The sequence below is a fragment of the Delphinapterus leucas genome, chromosome 15 (genome assembly GCF_059928025.1).
Source record: "Delphinapterus leucas isolate spDelLeu-1000000601 "Yukka" chromosome 15, BTC_Dleu_Yukka2, whole genome shotgun sequence".
Taxonomy (NCBI): Eukaryota; Metazoa; Chordata; class Mammalia; order Artiodactyla; family Monodontidae; genus Delphinapterus; species Delphinapterus leucas.
In genome coordinates, this window is record NC_143143.1 from 25179506 (window position 1) to 25200129 (window position 20624).

The following is a 20624-nucleotide window of genomic DNA, read 5'->3' on the forward strand; positions in this document are numbered from 1 at the left end:
ATTGTTTGTGCATCATTGTGTTCCCAGCACCTGGCATGTAACCTTCGAGTTAAGTGAATGAATTTGACTTGTCACGCTGCCTTCCTTGCCCTTTGTGGCTTTGTTTCCACAATGACTGGCCCTAAGTGAAGCAGTTGGCCTTAGAGCTGAGAATGAGATATTTACTATAGACTAGGGGTTTCTCCATCCTGGCCATACATGAGAATCACCCGAAGGCTTTTTAAAAATTCCAAGGCCAAGGTGATGCCACCAGAGATTCTGATTCAATAGTTCGGGGGTGAGGCATTGGGAGTTTTTGAAGATTCTCAGGTGATTTTTAAAAAGACCCATGGAACTCTGATTCTACAAGGAAATTGGAGCCCAGAGAAGAGAAGCCACTGACCCAAGGCCACACAGCAAGCTGGTAACAGAGCTCCCTATGCTTCTCAAACTGTCTCTCTGTGTTTGTGACCTCTCTGCTCCCCACTGTCCCACTTCAGAGCCTGTATGTGGCCAGCTCATGCCAGCTCAGACGCCTGGAATCAGCCAGGTACTCATCCGTGTGTTCCCATGTGGCCGAGACATTCCAGGGCGGAGCAGTGGTCAGGGCCTTCCGGGTCCAGGGCTGCTTTGTGGCTCAGAACGACGCACACATGGATGAAAGCCAGAGAGTCAGTTTCCCGCGGCTGGTGGCTGACAGGTAGGAAGGGGGCAGAGAAGAACCTATAATCCTTCTGTGTTCCCAGAGGATGAGACCTAAGGTCATACTGTGTGGTCAGAGAGGTCAAGTGGCCTGTTCAAGGTCACACAGCGAGTCGAGGGTAAAGCAGAGCCTAGATCCCACGGGTGCACATGGCTCACAGTGTGAGCAGATGGACCTTGGCCTGAGGGATCCCCAACAGCAGGTGGGCAGGAAGTACAGGTGTCAGCAAAACAGAAGAAGCCTCTGTTGCCAGGCCACTAGACCAGCCTCTGTTGCCTTGGTGACAAAGGAGCTACATAAGCATCCTTGGCCTCCTTTCGGTACTAAGCAAGAATAAGAACACAAGCTTTGAGCACAGACAGACACAGGTGCAAATCCCAGCTCTGCAACTTACTAGCTGGATGATCTTGGGCAAGTCACATAACCTCTCTGAGCCTCATTTGTCAAAGTGAGTTTGCACTCAAGGAGTGGCTACGAGATTAAACAAATACACTCATAGCTAATCCTTGTAATGTGCCTACCACATGCCCAGCACAGTCCTCAGCATCCTCTGTGGATTGATTTATTTAATCCTATTAACAACTCCACCGGGCAGAGACCCTTTTATAGACGATGAATCTTAGGCACAGAGAGATTTAGGAACTTGCCCAGGGCCACACCGCAAATACACGGTGGAGTGAGGATTTGAATCCAGTCAGTCTGGTGCCAGAGTGTGGAGAGGGTCAAGCACACAGTGGGTGTGAATTCAATAAATGTCAGTTCCTTCCTTCTTTCTGCCCAGATCTCCAGCCAGCTGGGGCTATGAGGCCCTGCAGCTGGGCAGTGTCTCAATGCCATATGCCTTCTGGGTGACCTGCCCTGCCCCTTCCTGGGGTCCCAGCCTAGGGAGGAGGGACCTTACAAACATTTACGAAGCACCTACTTTGTGGAAGGGTCAATGATTTCTGCGCCATGTACGATGGGTGTATCTCATTTAATCCTCACAACTATAATGAGCCAGACGTTACTTCACCCCACAGATGGGTAAACTGGGGTTCGGAGAAGTGAAGGGACTCCCCCAGGGTCAGCCATCTAGGAAGTGGCAGACCCTCAGTCAGGCAGATGCGGCTTCAAATCCCGGTGTTTGTTATGTTTGTGGACTTGGGCAAGTACCTAACCCTTCTGGTGTCCTCATCTGTCCAATGGGGACAACAGTCCTCCCATCGTGGGGTTGTTAAGAGGACTAGGTGTTATATGCAGTGAAGCCCAGAGTTCCCTGAAGACAGGGATTTTGATCTGTTTGGTTTGCGGCTGTGTCCCCAGCATCTCCAGCATGCATGGCACACAGTAGGTGCTGAATACATATCTGCTGAATGAATGCATGAATGAATGGTCAAGTAGGAATTCAATAAAAGGAAAAAGAAGTAGGAATTCAATTTCCCCATCCATTCAATATGTATTTGTTGAGAACCTACTACGTGCTCAGTCCTGTGCTGGGTCCTGGGGACAGAGCCATGAACAAGACAAAGTTGATGGACTTCCCTGGTGGTGCAGTAGTTAAGAATCCACATGCCAGTGCAGGTGACACAGGTTCGAGCCCTGGTCCGGGAAGATCCCACATGATGCGGACCAACTAAGCCCATGCGCCACAACTACTGAGCCTGCGCTCTAGAGTCCGCGAGCCACAATTACTGAAGCCCACGTGCCACAACTACTGAAGCCCGCGCACCTAGAGCCCGTGCTCCGCGACAAGAGAAGCCACCGCAATAAGCCCGCGCATCTCAACGAAGAGTGGCCCCCACACGCTGCAACTAGAGGAAGCCCACGCACAGCAACGAAGACCCAACGCAGCCAAAAATGAAATATTAATTAATTAATTAATTTAAAAAAAAGACAAAGTTGCTGCCCTCATGAGCCTGCTGATGGAGGCCGACAGTCAAGGACTGATTAACGAGTTTAGTTATACAGAGTGATAAAAGGGAGGAGTCGTCCTGAGGGCTCTGTGAGGAGGTGAGGCTTGAGCTGGCTGTGTGAGGGTAAGATGTTGGCCATGTGAAGATGGAGGTCGGATTCAGGCAGGGGGAACACAGGGGACATGGCTTGGCATAGCCTGGGGACAGAAAAGTGGCAGCACAGCAGAGCTTACTTGAGCACCTACTGTGGGGCCTGGGTGTGGAGGAGACCGTTGCCGGGACCCCATGGGCACTCGAGCCGGCACGCTGTCCAGGCCTTGTGCCCAGGGAGGCAGGTAGCGCAGAGAGGCCCCACTGACCCCACTCTTACCTGTCCCCTTGCAGGTGGCTCGCTTCCAACCTGGAGCTCGTGGGGAATGGGCTGGTGTTTGCGGCCGCCCTGTGCGCAGTCCTGAGCAAGGCCCACCTCAGCCCCGGCCTCGTGGGCTTCTCTGTCTCAGCCGCCCTGCAGGTACTTCCGACACCCCAACCTGGGCTCTGGGGTGCGGGCAGAATGGACACAGACCTCTGCCAGTGGGACCTTCAAGGACCTGAGTCCAAACTACCAACCAGTGAGGAAGACACGGCTCTGCAAGAGCCTGGGCTGGACCTCAGAGCCTCGCTGTGCTCCTCTGAAAAAGGGGCAGTAATCCCTTCACTCTGAGATAAAGTACACAGAATCCATTTCCAGTGCATTGTTAACATTTTGTTAACTATTAATAACAATATTTAATGTCAGGTTATGACATCTGTAAAGGAAAAAAATATATATATATATATATACATATATGTAAGTAGCATTCATTATGAATGAGACATTGTTCTAAGAGCTTTATAAATATTAGCTCATTAATCCTGCCCACAACCCCACCAGGGGTACTATTACTGTCCTCATTTTACAGTTGATGCAACTAAGCTTAAGGATAAAGCAAGTTAACAGGATGGAACATGATTGGGGGGAAGGTGCTTTTCTTTTGCATGGCCCAGAAGACCTCTCTGAGAAGGGGGCTTGAGATCTGTGGCCTAAAGGAAGCGGGGGAATAGGGGAGGAGCAGTCCTGGTGGAGGGAACAGCAGGAGGAAAGGCCCTGGGATGGCGGGAGGGGCGCGACTGGTGTGTTAGAGGAACAACGAGAAAGCGGTGTGGCTGGAGAGAGTGTGAGGACAAAACTGGAGGGAAATGAGGTTGGGAAGGGGTGGGGGCAGGGTGAGCAGGCCCTGGGGAGGAGCTTGGTGTGGTTCCAAGTAGGAAGTCAGTGTTAAGTGGAGGGAAACCTCTCTGAATGGAAGTCATTGGGCTGGATCCTGCTGGGTGTCCTTGAGAGGGCCACACACCTTCTCTGGTCCTGTCTCCCTACCTGTTTCAAGAAGGGTTGGATAAGCTGATGTCCAAGGGCTCCTTTCTGGTCCATATACTCCAGTTCAACTAAAGGAAAAGAGGGATCCTCATGGCTACAGCCAAATTCTGCCCCCTTGTCTGCCCTGGGTCCCGCCTCCCAGCCCCTGCCTCACCTGTGGGGTGGCCTTGCTGAAGCTGTCCTGAGGTGTCTTCTCGAACCAGGTGACCCAGACGCTGCAGTGGGCTGTTCGCAGCTGGACAGACCTGGAGAACAGCATCGTGTCAGTGGAACGATTGAAGGACTACGCCCAGACGCCCAAGGAGGTGATGGACGAGAGATGGAGGGGGAGCGGGCACCATCTAGGACTTATAGCAGAGAACGGTGGACCCATGTTGACATCTGCCACCAGCTTTAGAGCCCCCACCACTGCAGACTGCAGTCACAGCCAAGGTGGCAGGAATGGTTAAGAGGGTAGGGTCTGAGATGAGGTCAAATCCTGGTTCCTCTGAATGGCAAGGCAGGGCACTCTGAGTGACAGGGGACCAGGAGTAACAGCAACATGACAGTAACATAACAGCAGCTTGATAGCAACATTATAGAAACATAACAGCAGCACAACAGTAACACGCTAGCACTTCTGAAACATAATAGCAGGAACAGTAGAGAGACATAGCAGCAACATAACGGTGCCGGGTGTACTAGGAGGTCATCCCACAATAAAGGACTTCATACAGTGTCTGGCACACTGCAAACACTCAATACGTGTCCACCACTCTAATTAGCCCCATTTCACAGATGGGGAAACCAAGGCTCAAGGGAGTGGAGTGACCTGTTCAAGGTCACAGGAATAGCAAATGGCAGCACTGGTCTCCCCACTGCACAGACTTGCCCTTTTCCCTAAAAGGAGAGTGTCTACCTCTACTAGCGAAAGAGAGAATATTTGAAAATTAATAATGGCTAATAACAACAATAGATAAAGAGTAGCCAACACCATTATTTTTTTATTTTCACTATACCAAATATTATTTGTTTTTAGCCTTGCTGCATTCCATGCCCCATAACAACCCTGTAAAGTAGCAGTAAATAAGCCCACTTTACAGAAGAGGAAACTGAGGGTCAGAGAGGCAGGCCCTTTTGTGAGAAGCCTGGAGAAAGGCTCCTCTGACCCAATGTCCCCTCCTGCCCTAGGCACCCTGGAGGCCGGCCACCTGTGCGGCCCGGCCCCCGTGGCCTCGTGGGGGGCAGATCGAGTTCCGGGACTTTGGGCTGAGATACCGACCCGAGCTCCCGCTGGCCGTGCGGGGAGTGTCCTTCAAGATCCACGCAGGAGAGAAGGTGAGCGGCTCACCTGCAACTTCTTCCTTGTGGTGGCCAGGCCACAGGGCGGCTGGAGAGGCCTCAGGGCCATGGCCAGGCTGGGCATCACCCAGAGTCCAGGTCCTGAGCACCAGCTGTCTGCTCCACGTCCGCACCTCAGGTCCCCCAGTCTTCAGACCCACCACGCCCTAAAGGGAACTTATCATCTTCCCCAAACCTGCTTCCATCTTGGTGAAACCCACCCACCTTGGTGTCCCAGATGAGGAGGCATCACCCCAACTTCTTTCTTCTTTCTCTATCATTAGTTGAACACCTACTATGTGCTGGGTGAGGTGCTGAATGTTCCACATACTTATCCAGTTTGCATGGGCTCAGTTCCTTGCTTTGCCATGCCTGACCTTGGACAAGTCACTGCATGCCTTGGTCTCAGTTTCCCATCTGTAAAGTGGGAATAATAATGTCAACCTCATAGAGTTGTTGAGAAGTTTACCTGGGTTAATACATAGAAACTGCCTGGGACAGTGCCTGGCACATAGCAAATGCTACAGAAGTGCTCACCAATGCTTTTATTCATTATTATTTGCATTTTCACTCTGACAACACCCCTAATATCACCTCATTTATAGATGATTAGTCAGGCTGCTTCATTGAATCCTTCTCTGCCCTCCCCACCTGGTGACACTTCCTCCCTGCCCTCCCCTCCACTGCTCCAGGCCCTCAGCTTCCTGTTTCACCCCCTCCAATCTATTCTCCTGTGATCTTGATTTGAGCATGTTATTTCCCTGCTCCAGACCTTCCTCTCTCTCCCAGCTTCCTTCTGGTAAAGCCCAAACTCCTGAGCTTGGCATTCAAGGCCCTTTCTCCACTTCATTCATTGCCCTGCCAGGGCTTAGCCAACATTTGTGGAGCAGCAGCCCCTGGGCCAGGTGGGTACATGGTGCTGCCCTCGAGGAGGTTACAGGCTAGCAGTTGGTGCGGTTCACCCGGCATCTTCCTCCTCCCTAAACTCCTAGTCATCCTTCAAGATTCCACTCAAGTATCTTCTCCTCCATGAAGCCTTCTCTGATTACCCCATCAACCTCCATCCCAGGCAACATGAACAGCAGCACCTCTATGCTTACCTCCATTGCTGCAGGGCCAGAGCCTGATTATAGAGAGTGCTTGTTCATCACACTGTATTTACGTTTACTCAGATGCACTATTTCCAAGACCAGATGGTGAGCCCTTTGGAGCAAGGACTCCTTAATTTCTGTATTCCTGGTGCCTAAAAGAGTGCCTGTCATACAGTGGGCGACACACATGCTTCGTTCACTTATTAAACAAAGAGTGTTGAACCCCCACCAAGTGTCAAGGAAGGATGGGGATGGATAGAAAGATGGGCAGATAGATGGAAGGATGAAGGATGGATGGCTGGGATTGGGGGCTGGATGGAAAGAAGAAAGAGGCACGGATGGAAGGATGAATGGATGGATGGGATGGAGTGGAAGAAAGGATGAGAAATGGAAGGCAGGATAGGAATATGGATGGAAGGATGGTGTGTGGAAGGAAGGATGAAGGACAGAGGGAAGGATGAGGGTATGGATGGAAGGAGGGGGATGGAAGGAAGTGTGAGGGAGGGATGGGTAGAAGGAAGGGGGATTAATAGAAGGATGGGACATAAACAGAATGATGGAAGGGAAGATGAGGGATGATGGAGGGGGTGTGGATGGAAGGAAGGGGAAGGATGAAGGAATAGGAGGAAGGGTGGGGAAGTGGATGAAAAGATGGGAGAGGTGTATCAGGATGAGGGAAAGATAGAGAAGAATGCACAGACAGAAGGTTGGATGGATTGAAGAATGGATATATGGACAGGTGGACAGATGGACAGATGGAAGGATGGATGCTCAAAGGATGATGGATAGATGGATGGCTCTTGGGTGCAGGGGAAACATCTAACAAAGACATGCCCAGGAACCCTGTGGGCTATGGCCTGCCTTCTGGCCAGGCCTGGTCAGAATGGGCCTTACTCCCCCATCCCCCGGCAGGTGGGCATCGTTGGCAGGACAGGGGCAGGAAAGTCCTCCCTGGCTGGGGGCCTGCTGCGGCTCCTAGAGGCGGCTGAGGGCGGGATCTGGATCGACGGGGTCCCCATCGCCCAAGTGGGGCTGCACACACTTCGGTCCAGGATCACCATCATCCCCCAGGTGAGGCCTGGGGAGGGGTGGGCAGAGGTGGGGGGAGGGGGAGAGGTGGGAGGCATGGCTGGCCCAGCTCTGACCCACTGTCCCTTCCGGCCAGGACCCCATCCTGTTCCCCGGCTCTCTGCGAATGAACCTCGACATGCTACACGAGCACTCAGACGAAGCCATCTGGGCGGCCCTGGAGACGGTGCAGCTCAGAGCCGCGGTGGCCAGCCTGCCCGGCCAGCTGCACTATGAGTGTGCCGACCAAGGCGACAACCTGAGGTAGGGTCGCCGCACCCCAGCCAAACCCTGAGAGATGCTGGGGGAGAGGCAGGTGTGGCCAAGGTCCCCCCCAGGGTAATATGCCCTGGAAGTCACCTCCCCACATAGGATGATCAACCCCATTCTATTCCTAATCACAGTACAAATCCCATCCCTCATCAGCCATTCCAAACTCCAACACAATCTCTGAATATCAAGAGATATTTTTTCTTTTTCCTAAATTTGTTTCTAAGTTTATTTGGTGGCAAAACTCACCTCTACTGACACGAGGCTACTTCTGGTCTGTATTTATCTCACTCAGCATTTATTTTGCTGCAAAAATACTGTGCTTGATATTGGGTGCTAACCCCACGCTCACTGGGGTTGTCAAGTAACATAAGGTGTACGCCTTTAAAAGCTTTAAGAAATTGTAGTAAAATACACATATCATCTTAACCATTTTTTAGTGTTCAATTCCATAGTGTTAAGTACATTCACATAATTGTGCAATAAATCTCCAGAACGTTTTCATTTTGTGAAACCGAAATTCTGTAGCCATTAAACAACAATTCTCTATTCTTCCCTCCCACCAGCCCCCATTTCACTTTGTTTCTCTAGGTACTTCATTTAGGGGGAATATTATAGTATTTGTCTTTTTGTGACTGGCTTATCTCACACAGCATAATGTCCTCCATGTTCATCCATGATGTAACATGTGCCAGAATTTCCTCCAGTTTTAAGGCTGAATAATATTCCATTGTATGGATAGACCACATTTTTCTTATCCGTTCATCCACGGATGGACGCTTGGGTTGTTTCTACCTTTTGGCTATTGTGAATAGTGCTGCTGTGAACACAGATGTACAGGTGTGTGCCTTTTTAAAAGTCAAGACATTCTGGATTCTAAAACCCACCTGACCCAGAAGATGTTAGGGTGAGGGACCGTGGGTGGTAATGGCACTAGAAGGGCAGCAGGGCTTGGTAGCCAGGAGCATAGACATAGTTGTAGGATCTTGGGCAGGTTACTTAATCTTCAGTGCCACAGTTTCCTTATCTGTAAAATGGGAATAATAGTTAGAACCTGCCTATCTGTGCAAGGATTAAATGAGTGCTATGTGTAAAGTTGTTGAAACAGTGTCTGGCATGTAAGAAATATTCATTTCAATATTCATTTTAATCCTCAAAGCTGCACTTTCACTAACCCCATTTCACAGAGTTGGAATCTGAGGCTTGAGAGTTGCCAACTCACCTACCCCATAAGTGGTGAGTCTGGAGCAAAGCCCAGGCACCTGACACCCACATGGCCGTAGTAGGTCCTGGTTCCCTAAAGGGTTTACTCTGAGGAAGCTGAACATGGCAGGAAACAGCCCCAAACACCCTTGAGTCTCCAGGCTCTGGGGGCTCACTGACTGTGTGACCTTGACTCTCAACTTCCTCATCTGTAACTGGAGTAAAAGAAGGGTTTACTCTGTGACATGCATGGCTTTTATATGATTTGTCTTATCCTCACAACCCAGTGAGGAAGGACTCATTGACACAATACCTACCTTTGTGGTCTTTGAGTTAATATACATAAGCATATAGGATGTGTCTGGCACATAGTGAAGACCATAGAACAGAAACAGAGATAGCCATTGCACAGATGGGGAGACTGAGGCCCAGAGGGTTTCAATGACTTGCCTAATGTCACTCTGCTCAAAAATGGCAGGATGGGGATTCCTACCAGCTCTGTAGACTAGGGACCCATGTCTGGGGACACACAGGCACACATTCCCCACTCCCGCAGCTGCCATGAGGACACATTTGTGGGCACCCCCTGCAGGTCAGTCCTGATGTGCAAACATCTGGCCTGTCCCACTCATTCCCAGCCTAGGCCAGAAGCAGCTCCTGTGTCTGGCACGTGCCCTTCTCCGGAAAACCCAGATCCTCATCCTGGATGAGGCCACGGCTGCTGTGGACCCGGGGACGGAGCGCCAGATGCAGGCCGCCCTGGGGAGCTGGTTTGCGCAGTGCACGGTACTACTCATCGCCCACCGCCTGCGCTCCGTGCTGGACTGTGCCAGGTAAGCCCCCACACCCCACCCCTCGCAGCTGGCCCCCAGGGCACCCCTGCAGGCAGAGGAAGGCATCAGGGTTTAGAGCTGGAAGGGCACTGGAATAGATTATGAAGTGCACCTTGTACAGGTGGCAAGACTGATGCCCACAGGGGAAGGATAAGCCCGAAGACACATGCCCAGCAGATGCTTCCAACTGGGCCGTCGGGGTCAGTAAGCTGCGTGGAAGGCCAGACTTGCTTAGAGCAGACACACTGGGCATTCAGAGCGGCCAAGACCCTGGGCTGGGGTCCAAAGAGCTGGCTGTGTCCCTCTCCCTTGCAGGGTGCTGGTCATGGACGAGGGGCAGGTGGCAGAGAGCGGTAGCCCGGCCCAGCTGCTGGCCCAGAGGGGCCTGTTTTACAGGCTGGCGCAGGAATCAGGCCTGGTCTGAGCCCAGCCCCTGGATCCTCCTCCCGCCCCACCAACCCGGAGAGTCTGCCAGGCCCTGGAGACACAGTGACCCGGGGTCATCAGTGGCCCCGTGGAATTGAGTCTAGACCCCTCTCTGCTCTCTGGGAGGAGAAAATGCCCGAGGACCCCAGACCCAAGAGGACACAGCAACCCACAGGTCGGCCTGATCAGGGCTCATCCAGCCCCATCTACCCTGGAGCCAAAGTCGACAGCAGCTCTCTGCCCTGGCTGCCCACTGGACTCACCTGGGGACCCCAAAAAACTGCCTGTGCCCAGGCTCCACCATAGACCAATGAAATGAGAATCCCTGGGGCTGGGGCTGGAACAATGGTGTGTGTAACGTTTACAGAGTAACCTTTTATTTTGAGATGATTGTAGATTGACAAGCAGTAAAAAATAATCCAGAAAACTACTTGTGTACCCTTTACTACTTTTCCCCAATAAGAACATCTTTTTTATTTTTGAAGTATAGTTGATTGACAATGTGATAATTACTGCTGTACAGCAAAGTGATTCAGTCATACATATATATATATATATATATATATATATATATATTCTTTTTAAAACTATTCTTTTCCACTATGGTTTATCATAGGATATGGAATATGGTTCCCTGTGCTCTACAGCAGGACCTTGTTGTTTATCCATTCCATATATAAAAGCTTACATCTGCTCACCCCAACCTCCCGCTCCATCCCTCCCCCTTGGCAGAGTCTGTTCTCTATGTCCATGACTCTGTTTCATAGATGGGTTCATGTGTGTCATATTTTAGATTCCACATATAAGTGATACCATGTGGTATTTGTCTTTCTCTTCTGACTTACTTCACTTAGTATGATAATATCTAGTTGCATCCATGTTGATGCAAATGGCATTATTTCATTCTTTGTTATGGCTGAGTAATATTCCATTGTATATATGTACCACATCTTTTTTTATCCATTTATCTGTCGATGGACATTTAGGTTGTTTCCATGTCTTGGCTATTGTGAATAGTGCTGCTATGAACATAGGGGTACATGTATCTTTTTGAATTATAGTTTTGTCCAGATATATACTCAGGAGTGGGACTGCTGGATCATATGGTAATTTTATTTTTAGTTTTCTGAGGAACCTCCATACTGTTTTCCACAGTGGCTGCACCAAGTTACATTCCCACCAACAGAGTAGGAAGGTTCCCTTTTCTCCACATCCTCTCCAGCATTTGTTATTTGTAGACTTTTTAATGATGGCCATTCTGACTGGTGTGAGGTGGTACCACATTTTGATTTGCATTTCTCTAATATTTAGCAATGTTGAGCATCTTTTCATGTGCCTATTGGCCATTTGTATTTCTTCTCTGGAGAAATGTCTATTTAGGTCTTCTGCCCATTTTTGGATTGGGTTGTTTTGGGGTTTTTTGTTGTTGAGTTGTATGAGCTGTTTGTGTATTTTGGAAATTAAGCCCTTGTTGGCTGCAGCATTTGCAAATGTTTTCTTCATTCTGTAGGTTGTCTTCTCATTTTGCTTATGGTTTCCTTTGCTGTGCAAAAGCTTGTAAATTGATTAGGTCCCATTTGTTCATTTTTGTTTTCATTTCTATTGCCTTGGGAGACTGACCTAAGAAGACACAGGTACGATTTATGTCAGAGAATGTTTCGCCTATGTTCTCTTCTAGAAGTTTTATGGTGTCATGTCTTACGTTTAAGTCTTTAAGCCATTTTATTTTTGTACATGGTGAGAGGATGTGTTCTAACTTCATTGATTTACATGCAGCTATCCAACTTTCCCAATACCACTTGCTGAAGACACTCTTTTTCCCATTGTATACTCTTACCTCCTTTGTTGAAGATTAATTGGCTGTAGGTGTGTGGGTTTATTTCTGGGCTCTCTATTCTGTTCCATTGATCCATATGTCTGTTTTTGTGCCAGTACCATATTATTTTGATTACTGTAGCCTTGTAGTATTGTCTGATGTCTGGAACAATTATGCCTTCTGCTTTTTTCTTTTTCTTCAGGGTTGCTTTGGCAATCCTGGGTCTTTTATGGTTTCATATGAATTTGAGGATTATTTTTTTCTAGTTCTGTGAAAAATGTCATGGGCAATTTGACAGGGATCGCATTAAATCTACAGATTGCTTTGGGTGGTATGGCCATTTGAACAATATTAATTCTTCCAATCCAAGAGCATGGGATATCTTTCCATTTCTTTGAATCATCTTTAATTTCCTTTAATGTTTTATAGTTCTCGGCATAAGTCTTTCACCTCCTTGGTGAGGTTTATTTCTAAGCATTTTATTTTTGGGGTTGTGATTTTAAAAGTTTTTTTTTTTTTAACATTCCCTTTCTAATATTTCATTGTTGGTGTAAAGAAATGCAACTGATTTCTGTATGTGAATCTTGTATCCTACTACCTTGCTGAATTTGTCAACTCTAGCAGTTTTGTGTGCAGTCTTTAGGGTTTTCTATATACCATACCATCTGCATATAATGAGTTTTACCTCCTCCCTTCCAAGGTAGGTACCTTTTAATTTCTTTTTCTTGTCTGATTGCTGTGGATAGGACTTCCAATACTATGTTGAATAGAAGAGGTGAGAGTGCGCATCCTTGTCTTGTTCCAGATTTTAGCAGGAAGGCTTTCAGCTTTTCATCGAGTATTATATTGGCTGTGGGTTTGTCATAAATGGCTTTTATTATCTTGAGACATGTTCCCTCTATATGCACTTTGGTAAGAGTTTTTCTCATGAATGGATGTTGAATTTTGTCAAATGCTTTTTCTGCATCTATTGAGATGACCGTGTGGTTTTTCTCTTTTCTTTTGTTTACATGGCCTATCACATTGATTTACATATGTTGAACCGTCCTCGTGAACTTGGGTGAATCCCACTTTGTCGAGTCCCGCTTTGTCGAATCCCACTTGGTTGTGATGTATGATCTTTTTTATGTGTTGCTGGATTTGGTTTGCTAATGTTTTGTTGAGAATTTTTGCATCTATATGCATCAAAGATATTGGCCTGTAATTTTCCTTTTTGTCTGGTTTTGGTATCAGGGTGATGGCGGCTTCATTGAATGTCTTTGGGAGTGTTCCGTCTACAATTTTTTGCAAGAGTTTGAGAAGGATGGGTGTGAGTCTTCTTTGTATGTTTGGTAGAATTCACCTGAGGAACCAACAGTAACATCTTAAAAGACGACAGCTCAATATCACAATCAGGAAATTGACATTGGTACAATCCACCGATCCTGTTCAGATTCCCCAGTCTTACTTGTACTCACTGGGTGTGTGTGTGTTTACTTCTATGTAATTGCATCATACATACAGGTTCCTGCATCCACCACCACAGTCGGGATGCTGACTGCTTCCGTCTCCACGTGGACCCCTCAAATTGCCATTTTGTAACCACACCCACCTCCCCCTGCCCTCACAACCACTGGTGTGGTCTCCAGCCCAAATGATTCCAACATGCAGCCAGGACTGAGAACTGCTACTTCAGAACCTCATGCATGAGCTCCAGGGAGCGTCATGTCTGAACAGATGCACAAGCCACAGCCCACACCAGGGAAGGGCCTCTCCGGGCACAAGCCCTCGCCCAGCACACAGTTCAATTCCAAAAGGGAGATGAGAAGAGCCAGGTCTCCCGGGCCCTACCGGGAGAATTTGCTCAGGATTTGGTGCATTTCATCCATTTGTTTATTCAGGACTAAATCTGCCCCAGCAGCTGTTGGAACACCTAGGGCGTTTCTGGTCACACTTCCACCCGCCAGGCACCGTGGGGGAGACACTGTTGGAAGGCCGAGGTCAGGGGTGGGTCAAGGTCCAGCGCTTGCTTCCATGAAGGTCAGTACACAGCGCACAAGGCTCGGGCCCGTTTGTGACAGTGATCAGCATTCTAATAAAAATGGCTTCAGGCACCAGGAAAGAGGTGAGAGCCTCAAGTAGCCAAGCCCGAGGTCACAGGGACACAGCTGAAAAGCACAGCGTGAGAAATGAGACAAATCCCCGGATCATAACTATGGCTGCCCAGGGGTCTGCACTGACGCCCGGCACTGCAGCTGGGAGAGAGCAAGTTAATACTCAGAGAGGGTCGGAGCCGAGCAGGGTACAAAGTAAGTGCTCAATAACCGTTTGCTATTGTTCTTGATACTGTTGTGTTTATGGGCCTCTGAGGGGCAGCAGAGGAGGGTAGATACAACAGGATTTTTTTTTAACCTCTTCACTATTGATATGTGGGGTGGGTAATTCCATGTGGAGGCATCCTGCACACTCATGTTCAGCAGCGTCCCTGGCCTCCACCCACTCGAAGCCAGGAGCACCTTCTCCTCCAGTTGTGACAAAAATGTCTCCAGACACTGCCAGTTGAGTCATGGGTCTCCGCCATCAATAATGCACCGATACCTGGGCAACGGCTGTGTTGGTGTGTCAGGAGAGGCCCGTGGACACACACCTACTTGCCTGGACACAGGGCCTGCCCTGTCCCAGACAGCTCATGGGGAGATTTTTTTTTTTTCTATATTCCTTTGAATAGTTTAAGGCTTGAGTTGTCATCTTTGTTCTGTATACACTTTTTCATTGTGCCTATTGACCTCCTAACCTCATAGGGACTTTCTGATTGTCCATCCTGACTTAGGGTTTTCGGCCCAGAGGAATCTAAATCCAGGTCCAGTCATGGCTGCCTCCCCTTTTCAAGATGTGACCAAAGGTCATTTTGATACCTTCAAAATGGGGTAGGGGTCTGCATCCCTTGCCCGCCCCCTGTCATGCCAACAAAATGCCATCATTACTAGTGATTTTGCTCCATCTTGCAGATGAGAAAACTGAGGCTCAGTGAGCGGACGTGACCTGGCAAGGCCACCTGGCTAGTAAGTGGCAGAGCGGGGATCTCTCCTTGGGCCTAACACCAAAGTCCAAGTCATCTTGTGTGGGTGTCTGTCCTACTGCGAGGCGCGGGAAGGGGCCAGGCACAGCACTTCTCATGTCTCCTCCTGGAGCCGAGTCAGCTGATGCCCTGGCAGAGCGACTGCAGGCAAAGGTGGCAGCTGTGTGCTTGGCATGGTCACGTGGTGTTGTTCCAGGGCCACAAGAGCCTCCTTCATGAAGGGAGGTGTTTTGCCAGGAAGCAGAGTGTGGGCCACGGAACCAGCGCCCGCAAGAGCCCACTAACAAGGCTGCTGTTGAGCCCACCCCATGGCTCCTTGGGCACCAGCCCGTGGGCCACCCGGGCCATTAATCCCCCGGCTGTGGCTCCTGCCAGCAGGGCCTGGCTGGCGGGTGAGCACAGCTAAGAGGCAGGAGAGCTGTGTACAGACCTTCCTTGGTCAGTGCCTCTCTCCGTAAGTCCTTAAACCTCACCCGAGTCCCACTGGTCACAGCAAACACACAGCCCTGCTCTAAATGCCTGTCACCCAGTTAATCCTCACAATCGGAGGGTGACTACCTTCTGGTAGTCACCCCACACCTTACTAGGATGCTGTGCTGAGGAAGGTACTATCATTAGGCCCCTTTTAAAAGTGACAAAACTGAGACAGAGTGGAAGCAAGTAGGGATCTGAACCCAGGAAGGCTGGTGCCAGAGCCACCCACGTCCTAACCACTGTACCACACTGCCTCTCGCACATTCCTTTAGCTCTAGCACATCGCTCATGGATAAGAGCTGAATTCCACTCTAGAATCCCACCAGAAGGGAAGGAAAGGGCTCCTTTCCTTCTTGAACTGAGACGAGAGATCTGTGCATTTGTATTGGCTGTGCTTTCCCTCGCACCCAGCGTGGTACACAGCACGTAGGAGGGGTCAATAGATACTGACTGTATGACTGGATGGATGGATGGAGGGAATGAATAGGTGGATGGATGAACAGACAAATGAATGCATGGATGGCATCACCACGTATGAAGGCATCCTAAGGGCGAGGCATGGCTGCCTTCATCCTCACAGCCACCTGGCCAGGTGGCTACAAAGATCCCAGTTGTACCAGCAAGAAAGCTGCAACTCCGGAAGGGAAAGTTCTCGGGCCCGAGTGACTTCACTCTGGGTTCTGGCCCGGCACAGGGACAGCACAGTCCCAGATTGGAGAATGCAGTCACTAAGCACATGCCATATGCCCTGCTCTAGAGATGAGCCTTCAGCGAGAAATAAAGAGATTACAGCCCTGCTTGCACAGAGCTGCCCCTGTCAAATAGGGAAAGGAGCAGGTGACGCAGACGTCTGGGAAGAGAGAGAGGACCCTGAGGTTGGAAGAAGAGCAGCGAGGTGAGCAGGCAAGCATGGCTGGGGATGCTCTCTGGCCCGGGGCTCCCTTCCCACGAGGAGAGCTGTTCAAAGCGCTGAGCCCAGGGCCTGGCACGCAGCAGGTGCACAACAAAGCTTGCTTCTCCCCTTCTCCTTCCACGGCGCTGGGGCACTCACCTGGAAGAGCAAGTGTGCAGGCCCCCTCCCACCCCCCTCCACGCCCTGGCTCACCCTCTTCAGGGTTAATGCTGCACCCGCCCCTCTTCCTGACGTGGAAGGCACACGCCGATCGCACACTCATTTAGCATCTGACCCAGGATTTTAATACTCAGGGCCAGGCCCTGAGACAGAAACACAACCACATCTAAAATCGACTCCCCACAAAGCACATCCAAGTGCTTCTCATTCTAAGGGTGACCACCTCGCAGCTGCTTTTCATTGAGCACCTTCACCTCCCAGCTCCTCAGACAAGACAGCCTGGAGGCGGGGGGCGGGTAGGGGACACACAGCCAACGCTGGCCGCTCCACCTGCGTGTGTCCTTGGAGCATGGTTCTGGGGTGTGTGCTCCCCAAATCCTGGCATTCCTCACTGTCCAGACTCACCAATACGAACTCAGATCCCAACACCCCGGTCTTCCTCCCCCACTATCCAAAACTCAGAAATGACATCAGTTACCACAGGAAGGGGCCTCCTTCCTTATGTGTCCCTGCATTTCCTACCTCCTTTGTGGCCTGGTGGGGCCATGTGACTAATTCTGGCCAACAGACTGTGAGTGGAACTGACTTGTGTCACTTCTGGTTTGAGATACTTAACAGTGGGTGTGAGTCGTCCACAACTTCCCTTCCCCAGCTGTGGTGACCCAGAAGCCAGCCCCTGAGAGGCGATGTCATAAAACCAGAACAGTCTGGATCTGTCAGTCATCGTACCAAAGGAGAGCCGCCTGATTCTCATCAAGAAATATGTGAGAAATACACCCTTGTATTCATGTCCCAAGAGTTTATGGCTAACTTGTTACTGCAGCATAACCTAGCGTGGCCTAACACCACAAAGGGATTTCCAAGGCTAATTCTTGCCACGTGTGATGTTTGCCTTGCCTGTGTCTTAGAACCCAACCTGGGCCATGCACGTAACACACACATCAGTGCTCATCTTCACAACAAGCCCAGGAGGCAGTGATCAGCCCCATTTTACAGACGAAGCAACTGAGGCACGAAGACTAAGTGACCTGCCTAGGGTCACACAGCCTGCAGATGACAAGGGCAGGACCCTGTCCACCGTGCTACGCCGATTCCCCACCAAACCCCACCTGATTCTTAATCTCTAGGTTCCCAATTCCAAGAGCTCCCGCTAGAAACAACATGCTCGCCAAGGAGAAAGAACTGCAGCAGATGAGAGGGTGCCCCATCCCGACTCCTGGAGAGACGGCAGGAACCTTTGCTAGAAAGAAAATGGAACAGTCGTTTAGAAAGAAATAAAATATTTTTTTTAACTGCAAATTATTTGCAAATGTTCACGTTTCCAGTGTAAGTCATTACAAAAAGATCCCCAAGAAACACTTGGTTTATCTAATGTGAAATAATGGTTTAACTTACAAAAAATAAATATGTATTTCCACCTAAAAGAAGAAAGATGCTTCTCTGGCTTGAAGTCAGCAACGTAATTCACATAGCGAGCATGAATCCTGGGGCAGCCGTGACCTCTCTTTGCTTTTTGGGTCTCACTTTGGTCTCCAATCAAGGGACCTAAAGGGCTTTGAAGAAAGGACCCCAGTTGCCCGTTTCCTTCCAGGAACACAGGGACCAACCACCAGATGCTGAGCCAACCTGGCCATTCCCTGGGATGCTGCTCCTCGGCCCAGTACTTCCTCCCAAGAAATTAAAGTCTTGAGACTGTTTTTCTCCCTAGAGCAGTACTTAAAAAAAAAAAAGAAAAGGAAAATCACTGACACTCATGAATGGGTTCTTTTCTTGTCCCAGAAGAGACTCAGTAACCGTAAGTCAAGTTCTCCACCCCGCCGCCCCTGACAGCCAACCAGAGGCCCCGGGTGAGAAACTGAAATCTAAGAACAAGGAGGAGACTCAACAGGGCTCTTTTCAGTACCAACTGCTCACACTTGGAGGCACCAGCGCTCTTGGCTTTGAATGCTGAATAACCATGACCAGGTCTTCTCTTTCGGGCACCTGGAGGCGTAAACCCATTCTAGCTACAGGTAGAAAGAGGAAGGAAGGAAGGCAAGGCAAAGACGGGAGCGGGTGACGAGGTGAGCAGTCAAGTGGGGAAGTCGGCGTTGAGAGAGCTCTCCCGGCCTGGAGCTCCAGGGCCAGGTCACCCGGAGGCCAGCCCAGTCCCGTCAACGAGAAGCGCCGGGAGACATGCGGCCTCTGGCCCATGAAGCAAGTCCCGGTGGAGGCAGCGCTATGACACTGGTTCCCACGTCTGAGCACCCAGAAGACCAGATGGCTGGTGAGAAGCACGTCCATGGCCCTCAGGACACTGCCCGAGAGTGAAAATGACCTTCACCAGGCCCCTCACCTCCCAACTGCAGCCTTGGGGAAACAAGCATCTGGGTAGAGCCAGGCAAGGACAGAGAGGTGCCGGGGACCAGGGAGCTTCTCGAAAGCTTGGAACCCGCAGACTTCGGCTGGAGAGATCTGAGGCAGTTGGCTGGATTTGGTCACTAGCATGTTTTATGCAACCGATTTCTCTGGAAGTCTGGCGGCCCAAACTTCCCCACAGAGCACGGAGAGCACATGTGCCCTCCCAGGGGTGTGAGAACGTGTGTGCGTCTGTGGGGGTAACAGAGGCAAGGATGTGCGTGTTTTGGGGGCACTGCATCCCTGTGTCTCTCCTGTTTCTTCACAGCCAATTCCAGGCAGGGGGCCAGAGGGTGGCTGCTTTCTGTGTGTTTTGGTTTTGGGTTGTTCTTTTTTTTTTTTTTTTTTTTTTTTTGGTTTCAGTCTACGCGAGGCTTGGGTTCCCAAGGATGCCGACTCATCCCTGGCTGCTGGCATGTCGGCCCTGCAGTTCTGAGCAGCTGCACCAGCTCTGGGCTCACACCAAGCCAGCATCTTTGGCCATGCTGTAGAAGAGACTTCTCTGTTGCAGGAGGCCGGAGGGGGGACCACACTCCCGGATCTCCCCTTTGTCCAGGACAATCACCCTGCAAGGAGGGGACGCAGACATGAGGGGTGGGGAAGGGGTTGGCACCTCGTGCCCCAAGAGCCCACCTGGGCAAGTCCCTGCTTTGGGTCAGGCCCCTAACACCCTATGCCAGGACTGTTACAGTAGCCTTCCAGCTGGCTGCCCAACCTCAACCCCAGTTCTAGTCAATGTCAATGTCCTGTGATGCTACCCCCAGTACTCTCTATCACCTTTTATATTTCCTTCCCAGCACAATTCCCTTTTATTTGTTGCTGTGTTTATTGTCTGTCTCTGCACCCAGCCCCCAACTAATCTGTAAGGTCCCTTAAGCAGGCTCCCTGTCTGACAGCTCCCTGCTCAGTCCCCAGTGCCTGGAACAGAGCCAGGAATGTGGCAGGCACTCCACACATGTGTTGACTGAATAAATGATTGAGTGATGTCAAAAAATGCCTGGTACTAACCAGGACAAAGAGAGGTTCCACCAGCTCAGGCTGTCACTAGGCATAACGACAGTGTTGAATGAATGAATGAATGAATGAATGAACGGGTGACTGGGGTGGACCGCAAGGTCCGGAGGCCTTCTGTGCCAGGGCATCACCTTGTGTAGTCCATGATGGTGTTGAGCCGGTGAGCAATGGTGAGGACGGTACAGTCGTCAAACTGTGTCCGGATGGTGGACTGAATGAGGTCATCCGTTTCCAGGTCCACAGCCGCCGTGGCCTCATCCAACACAAGGATCTTCGTCTTCCTCAGCAGGGCCCGGGCCAGGCAGACAAGCTGGCGCTGCCCGACGCTTGACCGGGAGAGAAGGACCAGGAAACAGTGTCAAAACCACCCTGACCCTGAGCCTAGGCCTGAACTGAGAGAAGGGAGAAGAGACACTGGGTGCTGCTTAGACCAGGAGAGCACTTCCATTCCCCACATCTGTGCCCATGGCAGACATCACTAATCGATCAGAACGGTCTTCCCGTTGAGCTAGAAGCAGGCTCAGAATCATTCTCAACACAGGGCTCAGAGGTGATATCCAAAATAACAGGTAGCAAAAATGATCCCATATCCACGTCTTCTGTGGGGCCCCT

At 50.2% G+C, this 20624-nt stretch overlaps 2 protein-coding genes across 4 annotated transcripts in view; one reads left to right on the plus strand and one right to left on the minus strand.

Annotated features, from left to right (window-relative positions):
• ABCC6 (ATP binding cassette subfamily C member 6) overlaps window positions 1-10408 on the plus strand; it is a 58503-nt gene extending 48095 nt beyond the window's left edge. The window contains exons 25-32 of the mRNA XM_089895398.1: window positions 480-679; window positions 2959-3085; window positions 4174-4275; window positions 5141-5287; window positions 7294-7452; window positions 7547-7713; window positions 9561-9755; window positions 10071-10408. Coding sequence (XP_089751524.1) covers window positions 480-679; window positions 2959-3085; window positions 4174-4275; window positions 5141-5287; window positions 7294-7452; window positions 7547-7713; window positions 9561-9755; window positions 10071-10179 — 1206 coding nt within the window. The 3' untranslated portion in view covers window positions 10180-10408. The remainder of the gene's footprint in view (window positions 1-479; window positions 680-2958; window positions 3086-4173; window positions 4276-5140; window positions 5288-7293; window positions 7453-7546; window positions 7714-9560; window positions 9756-10070) is intronic.
• ABCC1 (ATP binding cassette subfamily C member 1 (ABCC1 blood group)) overlaps window positions 8299-20624 on the minus strand; it is a 140871-nt gene continuing 128545 nt past the window's right edge. The window contains exons 30-33 of one of the 3 annotated variants that reach the window (XR_016387805.1): window positions 20144-20338; window positions 17997-19564; window positions 17711-17841; window positions 8299-8746 (exon numbers count right to left, since the gene is read on the minus strand). Coding sequence is in view for 1 of the 3 variants with exons in the window: in XM_022552274.3 (XP_022407982.2) it covers window positions 19456-19564; window positions 20144-20338 (304 nt within the window). In the remaining 2 variants the exon portion in view is untranslated. Of the gene's footprint in view, window positions 8747-9791; window positions 17842-17864; window positions 19565-20143; window positions 20339-20624 lie in introns of those variants that run through there. The other 2 variants (XR_016387804.1, XM_022552274.3) reach the window with 2 other exon arrangements.